This window comes from Rhipicephalus sanguineus, chromosome 7, assembly GCF_013339695.2.
Source record: "Rhipicephalus sanguineus isolate Rsan-2018 chromosome 7, BIME_Rsan_1.4, whole genome shotgun sequence".
In the NCBI taxonomy this organism is placed as follows: Eukaryota; Metazoa; Arthropoda; class Arachnida; order Ixodida; family Ixodidae; genus Rhipicephalus; species Rhipicephalus sanguineus.
The window spans coordinates 10,808,915-10,818,979 of NC_051182.1; the positions used below are offsets into that span (position 1 = coordinate 10,808,915).

Sequence of the window (10,065 nt, forward strand, 5' to 3'; positions counted from 1 at the left end):
TGAGTGACACAAAGAGTCGACGACAGTGTTAGGTCCCCTAAGGTCGATAATCTCCAGGTTGAAGTCGCCGACTAGTATAAAGGGTTTGTGCTTGTAGGTGTTTTATATTGTCCTGTCACAATTATGATTGATGTTCGTGTATTGTAAACCTTTTTTTCATTCACATACACACATATATGTTTCGATTATAGCAACGGTTTGCTATATACCGTGACAGCCGACAATGAGAGTTGACGACAAACCTAGGTCCATAATGTGTACGTTGAAGTCGCCGACTAGTATGAAGGGTTTATGCTTGTGGGTGTTTTATATTGTCTCGTCGCAATTATGATTGATATTGCTACATGGCGCCACAGATAACTCGAAACTCGATAGGGAAGAAGACGATGTCTGAGCTCTCGTGCAGACTGGGTTCCATCTTGTATGCCTGCCCGTTTTATCGATAGTAAACATATTTCTCAGACGCCTTTTCCCCGTAACATTTTGGTGGAGGTGCTGGGTCATGTGGCGTCGTGAGAACGACGGTGCGGTTCGTGATGGCTGGATGCGACGCTGTCGGACGCTGCGCGGTTTGGACGAGGCACGCTTGGGGAAGGTACCGACGAATCCTCGTTCTCGTCGTGATCAGCCATCGTAGAGGCAGCCAAGGAACGTCGGCTGCGTAGAATCGTCGTGGTTGTTGCATCTCCTATTGTTGATCATGCCCGCTCGACCAAACCGCTCGCCGTCGCCATCCGGACGTCTGCCCCGCTCACATAATCGTCGCCGCTCTCCCTCTCCCTCCTACCACCACCAGTCCTCGGAAAGCTAACGGGCGCAGCTCCTAGAGGTGAGCCTGCCTTGACGACCCGACACGAAATTCCTCTGCGCACGCTACCCGGACACAAGAACTTGATCAACGTAAATGTAGACGGCATACCTGCAATAGCACTCATTGACACTGGCGCTCACATATCAGTAATGAACTCTAGTCTTCATGCTCGGCTAAAGAAAGTGCTTACGCCTGCTCCTATCACTGTGGTCCGAGTAGCCGATGGAGCAACGTCAGCTGTCACTGGGATGTGTGCCGCCCGCGTCACTCTGGCTGGATGTCATACTTCTGTTCTGTTTTACGTCCTGGACCACTGCCCACATGACATCATTCTGGGATTAGATTTTCTGTCGGAGCATTCCGCCCTCATTGACTGTTCTGCTGGTGTTGTTCAACTCGCTCTACCACACGCCGTTGACCCTCCTGCTCCTGCGCCGCCAAGGCTATGCTCCGTCGAGTACATTCGCCTATTCTGTCGAGCTGTGACGTACAGGGTGTCGGAACGAAATGTTTTTCGTTTCGGTTTTAGTTTCGTTCCACCGCAAAAAGTTCCGTTCCGTTTCTGTTCCGGAACGAAAAAAAAAATGTTCCGTAACGGTTCGTAACGGTATTTTTTATGGAAAAATTTGAAGTTCAGGTAATCATTACGAACATTGTATTTGTGATGTAGTTACTTGCCCTGCTCTTAGGAAAGTGGGACAAGGGTAAAATACGTTCTTCAGAGGAGCGGAAGTAACTGTACCACGAATTTCTACCAACTAGCACAAACCAGTATTAATTTCAAAGTCATAGTATTTATTTTCTCAAAAGACAAATACGAATTTTTCAGTGGGCTCAATGCTTTGTGTCAAGGGAGTGAGCACGATCTCAGAAGCAGCACGTCATTGAGTGTACTCTCTGATGTGCGAGACCGCTGTTCTGATAAAGAGATCGCCAGGCCTGAGCGACACACGCAGAACAGTCACAACGAAAGCTGGAAGAGCGGGCATGTAGAGCCCGCTGGAGAGTCTCTTGGGGCAATAATACAAGTACACATGCAAGGTACCAACTACGCCATAAATCATCCCAATTCTTCTGAAGTAGAGAAGTTCTCACTATTCCATTTTTCGTCATTCTTTGGGGTCTCGTGGTACACGCTACACATATGTAAGGCATTATGTGCACTTTGCGCTGTGACTGATGATCATAAAGAATTATGGCTGAGCACTTTGCAGTGGGTGGGAAGCAGTGTGGCGGAATGGGCGCCTCCATTCCATTTCAATTCCATTGCGGGGAATTAGAACTTGCCGCAGTTCCATTCCTTTCATTTCCTCGGAATGAAAAAAACTTAGCGTATTCGGACTCTGGGAATGGCCGGGCAGTTGAATTCCATCAATGTAATTCCTCCACGTAAGAAAGGCATCTTGATAGTTTTATCGAGTTAAGAATGAACGCCCCATAAAGCTGATGTCATCAGATGCATTAAGAACTGCAAGAGTACGCAAAACAGGTTACCAAGATCGAGGGATAGTAGCTTGGTTACATATCTCGTGCAGTACAACCACCCTACTAATTCCCATAGGGGCAGTTCTCCCGCTACCTCTAGTACTTGCATGGTCAGCATGTTTGAACGAATGGTGGTGTTTTTAATATTGTTTATGCTTAAATGTGTTAATGCTAAAATGACGACGTAGCCTATTTTTATGCTGAAAAAAGTAGTATTCAAGAAAACTAAGCAGTTTTGCCACGCGTCTGGAGCGGTTGCTAATATGGAGAAAAATAAGATTTGGTTAATGAGGAATAAGACCCCTCTAGATCTGCTGGTATTAGTTGGAACAGTGCACCGCTCGGGCACCTTGTGCCTTTGTAATGAATACGGAACACTGGGCCGCACTGCTCATCAGCACTCACGCTTGTCAAGAGCTCCTCGCAAGCATAGAAGCACTAGCGTGGCACTGTTGTGGAAGACCGACTGCCACGCAGAGGGCGCGGGTTGAAATGCCATCCTATCCTAGAAATTTGTTTCTCATTTATTTTTTTTATATCACGCGTTAGCGGTCATGGACACCGGCGGCGGTGCACGCGCTTCGTGATCTCATAACAGCCTTCTTGCGCCGACAATCGTGGCCTGCGTGACAGGCGCGCAAAAATCACTTGCGTTAATATAAACATCTCTGGTTGCCACTGTTCTCGTTTTTCGCATATTTGATCTCCACGACCGACCAAGATATGCTAGACCAGTTGCTCCGGAACGACCGAAAAACGATTGAAAAAATTTCGTACTCCGGAAGATAATAGATAAAGTTTCATCGGATTCGTTTTTTTCGTTTTTGTTTTCGGTTTTCGTTCCGTTCCGAACCCTGGTGACGTATATGGACGTCTCTTCCGCGCCTGTGGCCGATGGAGATTATGTCAAATCCGTCCTCTCTTCGTACATCGGCGGCCCTCTCCCTATTATGAACGGATTTGCTCGCATCCGCCCCGAGGAATCCACCGAACGCCACGTGATCCAGAAAGAAGTCGAAATGATCAATCTCCCTGATGCTTGCTCGGAACATCACCGACCACTAGACCAAACGACCGTCGTATAAGCATGGATTTAACACCGGCGATGCAAATCCGGTATCCTCGGCGGGCCCTTATCGGATATCCTCCACCGAACGCCACGTGATCCAGAAAGAAGGTCGACAAGCTGCTTGCTCGGAACATCATTGCAGCCTTCTTTCAAGCCCCTGGCTTCGCCTGTCGTCGTCGTCAAAAAGAAAGATACAGCTGGCGTTTCTGTGTCGACTACCGGAATCTTAACAAGGTAACGAAACAGACGTGTATCCCCTGCCACGGATAGATGACGCCCTTAACTGCCTTAGTGGAGCAAATTATTTTTCTTCCATCGACCTCCGTTCGGCTACTGGCAGATAGCAGTTGATGACATGGACCGTGAAAAGACAGCGTTCATAACTCCCGACGACTTCTATCGGTTTAAAACTAATTGCCGTTCGGGTTATGCACTGCCCAGCTACATTCGAACGAATGATGGACCTCTCCTCACGGTTTTAAATGGTCAATCTGCTTGTGTACCTTGATGACGTCATTGTCTTCTCACGACTTCGAAAACCCACCTCGAGCGTCTCTCTACCATTCTTTCTGTTTTCCGCAAGGCAGGGCTTCAGTTAAACTCGTCGAAATGTCACTTCGGCCGCCGCCAACTCACTGTCCTCGGTCACCTTGTTGATTCTTCTGGTGTTCGTCCCGACCCTGAGAAAATCCGCGCAGTCAAAGATTTCCCTCTGCCGTCCTCTGCGAACGACGTTCGGAGCTTTCTGGGCCTCTGCTCCTACTTTCGCAGATTTGTGCAGAATTTCGCTCACGTCGCGCGCCCACTCACGGAACTACTAACGAAAGATGGAAAGATGTGACTTTTGTGTGGGGACCTGAACAAGCCAGTGCATTCGCTGAACTTATCACCAGACTTACGACGCCACCGATTCTCGGCCCCTTTGATATGTCCGCTCCAACCGAAGTGCGCACCGACGCTAGTGGCCATGGAATCGGAGCAGTTTTGGCACAAAGACAGCATGGCTGCGAGCGCGTCATCGCATACGCTAGCCGCCTCTTATAGCCAGCGGAACGAAATTACTCCATCACTGAACGCGAATGCCTTGCGCTCGTCTGGGCAGTGGGTAAATTTCGGCCATATTTGTATGGACGGCCATTCACAGTTGTAACTGACCCTCACGCCTTATGCTGGCGGTCGTCCTTAAAAGATCCTAGTGGACGTCTCGGCCGGTGGGCTCTACGGCTACAAGAATATTCGTACACAGTCGTTTACAAATCGGGCCGCCACCACGAAGATGCCGACTGCTTGTCGCGTCATCCAGTCGACCCACCGGACGTTTCTGAGAGCGGCGAGTCTACTTGCGTGTTGGCACTGTCCGCCTTCGGCAACATCGGAGATGAGCAACGTCGTGATCCTCACTTGAGAGATATCATCCTTCGGCTGACTGGTCCCACGACTCCTCCGTCTCTCCGTATGTTCCTGCTCCGAGACGGCGTATTATATCGCTACAGCATGCATCTTGACGGACCTGAGCTGCTACTGGTCATACCCCAACATATGCGTCAGACAGTCCTCGTGCAGTTACATGACATCCCAATGGCTGGTCACTTGGGGGTCTCAAGAACTTATGACCGTGTTCGACGTCGCTTCTTTTGGCCTGGTATATACCGATCCGTCCACCGTTACGTCGCTTCTTGTAAATCCTGTCAGCACCGCAAAAAGCCAACAACCCTTCCAGCGGGACGCCTTCAGCCCATTCAGATACCATCGGAACCATTTTATAGGGTAGGTCTTGACCTACTTGGACCTTTCCCTTTATCGGTCAGTGGGAACAAGTAGATAGCAGTCGCCACGGACTACACTACTCGGTATGCCATGAAGCGGGCCCTTCCTACCAGTTGTGCAACCGACGTCGCCGACTTTCACCTAGAAGACGTCATACTACATCACGGTGCCCTCGACAACTACTTACCGATCGAGGTCGCTACTTCCTATCCCAGGTTATAGAAGACATATTGCATTCTTGCGCTACAAGACACAAGTTCACCACAGCCTATCACCCTCAAACCAACGGGCTCACCGAACGGCTAAATCGAACTATCACAGAAATGCTCGCCATGTACTTTTCCCCCGACCATCGTGAATGGGACGCGGTCCTGCCATTTGTGACATTTGCCTATAATACGTCCCGACATGATACTGCAGGTTTCTTGCATTTTTTTCTCATTTATGGACGAGAACCCACGCTACCTTTTGACACGCTCCTTCCTACCGTTACCCACACATCGGACTACGCCCGCTATGTTATCTCTAGAGCTCTACAGGCACGTGAAATTGCTCGCCTGCGTCTTAGTGATTCGCAAGACCGCCAACGACTGCTCTACAATGCCCGCCACCGCGATGTCAACTTCCAGCGTGGTGACACGGTCCTTCTCAGCACGCCATCACGGCGAGTTGGCCTGTGCGAAAAGCTGACTTCGCCATACTCGTGTCCGTACCGTGTCGTGCGCCAAGTTACCGACGTGACCTATGAAATTGAACCACTTCACAGCACCAGCGCGCGCTCGTGTTCTGACGTTGTCCACGTCTCTCGGCTGAAGCGATACCACTCGGACCAACCGAGCACCGAGACGGTGCCTTCGCCGCTGGGGCTGATGCTACGTGGCGCCAAAGATAACTCGAAACTCGATAGGGAAGAAGACGATGTCTGAGCTCTCGTGCAGACTGGGTTCCATCTTGTATGCCTGCCTGTTTTATCGATAGTAAACTTGCATAGCGCCCATTTTAAGCGACATATTTTTAAGTAGAATTGACAGATCGATTAACCTACATCTTGATAGTTTGAACATAAAAAAAGTGTTCCGGTAGAATAACAGAGAGCTGAGCTAGTTGGTAAGTATTCATTCCATGTATTATTCAGGACAGACGGGCCGATGCATCAACCAGAGATTGTTGGAACATAAGAGATCGCTAACAGGAGGCTCACCTTCTAATCTATCTTTAGATTGTCGAGATTGTAAGTGCACGCCAAAATTTGATGAATGCGCAGTGCTGTACCGGCATAGAAATGAAGAAACGCGCCTGATGATTGAAGCATGGCATATCGAGAATAGTGGTAGCGCATGCGTGAGCCAACCTTCGATTACCTTGCTTAAAGATGAAATCAAATGCCTTAACAGTTATCTTCCACGTAGACCGCCACGCGTGCCGGATTGATAGGTTCGCCTGTTGCATGGGCATGCGCAGATAAGTTTTCGTGCCTTCTTTCTTTTCAGCCGTTGTGCGTCTCTTCAGTTGTTGGTCGGCGTTTGTGGTGTCCTGACTTCTTTCTTGTGTCCGTGTTTGCACGCCCTGTCTTTTTAGAGTGTTCCGGTATGTCGATGGCTACCTTGTTTTGTTAACTAACGACACCGTAGCGGACGAGGCAGGTTTGGCAAAAATAATTTCACAATTTTCTGAGTGTTTTAAACCCTTGACTCTCACACACGAACTGCCTGAGAGCAATGCCATAAAATTCCTCGATGTCCTCTTCACCTTTCATCCTAACCGCATAAGTTGGGCATACCAACCACGTATGAACAAACCGGTCCTTCCTTACCAATCAGCTCACTCCAAACTAGTGAAAAGGGACATCATCAGTCATTGTTTTCGTCATGCATTAAGCAAATCTTGTGAGCCGAAAATCGCCAATAGTTTTCATAATCAATCAGACCGATTGTCGAAAGCAGGTTATCCTCTGCAGACTCCACGTTCAAACTTCAGTTGCAGAAGGCTTGCTTCGTACGCTTCGCAACCCAGGATGTACAGCGAGTCATGATGCCGAGAAACCGAAGCACCGAGTCGTCATACCATACTATTACAAGATATCGCACAACCTAAGAAATTAGCTAAGCGTTCTGAAGTTAGGGTTGTCTTTTCCGCTTCCAAGAAGTTGGTCAGCCTTTGTGGCGTTCATGACCGTGACCGAAAACCCAAAGGTTGTAATAAGAAGCATCGAACTGTTTTTGTTCCCTGCATCATTTGCGTTGTTTATCGTATCCCGCTTTCTTGTGGTAGAGTATATTGTACAGACGGGCCGTTGCCTTAATCATAGATTAAGGGAACATTGTAATAATGTGAAAAACGGCCAGAGGAGTTGTCTGGCCATTCATTGTAAATCCTGCGGCTGCGCACCGATATTCAATGCATGCACAGTTATCAAGAGAATGTTTGACAAGCTTACTAGAGAGATTATTGAGGCTGAGGATATCGCTTCACTGGGGTCTAAGTGCGTCAGCACTCCCTCGCTTACGTTCAGTGATAAGGAATTGTATTTTCTAAGAAATTAATTTTTGTGCGCATCATACATGTCATGTGACATTATTCTTTTGGTGATATAGGCGAGCGTGCGGTGGTAATAAACATTATGTTGGAAGTTAGCGCCTGTGTCGTGTGTCCTCTTCTTGTGTCCCCGTTTCTTAGCGTTATTTTCAGTCGTCACAATGCACCAACAAGCCCAAATTGCGACAGTGCAGGCGAAGCAAATATTCTTTCTTCCTGCTTTTCCATAACCGTTGCAGAAGCTCGTGCTCGCACTTCATAGGCCTTCGCAGGTCATGCGCGGTGGAACCAGGCAAACACCCTGCAGCTCTTGCTGGTAGCCGCACGACGTGCTTGCCGTTTAGGAGGTGCGAGGGTGTCAGCGCCCGTGCATCTTTGGTTTCCTCGCAGAGTTGCGTTAGAGGGCCGTCATGTACTGTCACGCCTCTATGGTCTTCAGATGTCAATGACGGGTAACGTGAAAAGCGATGGTCAGAAAGAACAGGAAGTTCCGATGCCCACTTCCGCAAGTCCTCGACGTCAGGTGGAAGAGGCTCGTCCCAATCGATGCCTTGTCGCCATTCTTGCTGAAACAGGATACGAGCTGTCACGTGAAATGGAGCGACGAAGTCCAGTGGGTCGAAGAGCCTGGCGTATGCTTGCAAAACGGTTCGCTTCGTCGACGGTTGACTGGAAACGAACGTGAATACGCCTTGCGTAGTGGTGATGATGATATCATCTGATGAGCGGTCCCACAGCAGACCAAGCACCTTGGACTTAGAGCTCTGCTCGGTGACATTCTCTAGTGACAGGCCGTCGTTCAAGAACTAGTCGCAGAGAAGGCGGGAGTTTGAGCACCATTTTCTCAATTCCATTTCCGCATTGGTAACGATAGCATTCGCTTCTCGGTAAATTTGCAATGCCTCCTCTTCCGAAGACGCGCCGATGACTAAGTCATCCACGTAGAATGCCCGTTGTAGGCGGGCCACGATGTCCGGGTGCTTCGTCTTCCATGTTTCGAGGTGGTGCTGTAGGGTTGCCGACAACAAGAACGCGCTAGAAGACGCTCTGAATGGGACCCGGGTCATGCGCCACTCGATGATTGTTGGGACGGGATGCTCATGTGTCGGTGATTGGTCGATCCACAAGAAGCGAAGAGCGTCTCTGTCTTCCGATCGGATCCATATCTGGAGGAAGGCCTTTGGGATGTCCGCGGTGAGAACGAATTTGCTGCTCCTAAACTGCAAGAGTAGCTGCAGGTGTTCAGGACCCAGCTTGATGCCTTTATCGAGCACGTCGTTCAAAGACGGTTCACCGTATTCATGCGATGAGGCATCGAACACAACGCGGACCTTTGTAGTCACGGCCTCACGTCGGACTACCGCATGGTGAGGCAGGTAGTAGACGGTCTGTCCAAGGGGTGCCGATGGCACTACTCTTTCCGCATGGCCTTCTTTGAAGTACTCGCTGATGGTGGCATGGTACTCCTTCAGGACTTCTGGACGATGCTCGAACCGCTGAAGCTGACGCTTGAGCCTGGTTTCAGCCACACTTCGGTTAGTACAAGACGCGAGACCTGGCGTCTTGATCATGAGCGGAACTACGTAGTGTAGATTAAGGGCGTAACAGCGCGAACACACCCCCACAAGAGAGACGACACGGACACAAAAGCGCTGACTGACAACTGGTTTTAGTGGCAGAATGATGCACCTTATATATGCCAAAGTGAAGCATGAAAAAGAAACAGAGGGATGGATAACAAAGATTAACAACGCGCAGCGCCAACAACGCAAAACAGCCAACCAAAGAAAACCGCAGGAAAACGTGACCTAAGACCCGACAGCCGCATCTAGAAGATGAAACTCACAGTCAAGGAGGGCATGAGATGGGGCGCTAACACACTTGTTATCAAGTTTCTTAATATGATAGGTTTCTAAACTGACACGTGCAGTCTTGTCTTCACTCCTACCAAGAATCATGGTCCCTTCAAACCGGGCCACACATCCTGTGCATTTAATGACATGCGCAACTAAATGTGCGTACTTATCATCTAGCTTTTTAATTTTTGTGCATGTTCCCCCAAACGGTCGTTGACACAGCGCCCAGTTTTGCCAACGTAGAACATCCCACATGACATGGGAATGCAATAGACCACTCCAGTGGAACACTTGACGAACGGCGTTTGGTGGTTCTTCTGGCAACCACGTTTGCTGGTGTTGCAAATACGTGGGCACAGCTTTCCCAGCTTATTGGGGGCAGAGAAACAAATTGGGACCCCGTGCCTACTTGCCACCTTCTTTAGATTGTGGGAAAGCTTGTGAACATACGGTACAACCTCAGGCCTAAGGGCCTTCCGGTGGTCCTCAGCCGTTGTACGTCCCGTTCCACGTTTCAACTTTTGAAGGAGGGTCTCAGAAAC

At 49.2% G+C, this 10,065-nt stretch overlaps 1 protein-coding gene across 1 annotated transcript; it reads right to left on the reverse strand.

Moving 5' to 3' along the window:
• Positions 1–8,473: 8,473 nt before the first annotated feature.
• On the reverse strand, positions 8,474–9,238 carry LOC125759297 (uncharacterized). The gene has a single exon (XM_049417710.1). The coding sequence runs from the start codon at positions 9,236–9,238 to the stop codon at positions 8,474–8,476; it is 765 nt and encodes a 254-aa protein (XP_049273667.1).
• Between the last annotated feature and the right edge of the window lie 827 nt (positions 9,239–10,065).

Coding starts and splice junctions, on each gene's coding strand:
- LOC125759297 (XM_049417710.1), bottom strand. CDS start 9,238: ATGATCAAGACGCCAGGTCTCGCGTCTTGTACTAACCGAAGTGTGGCT.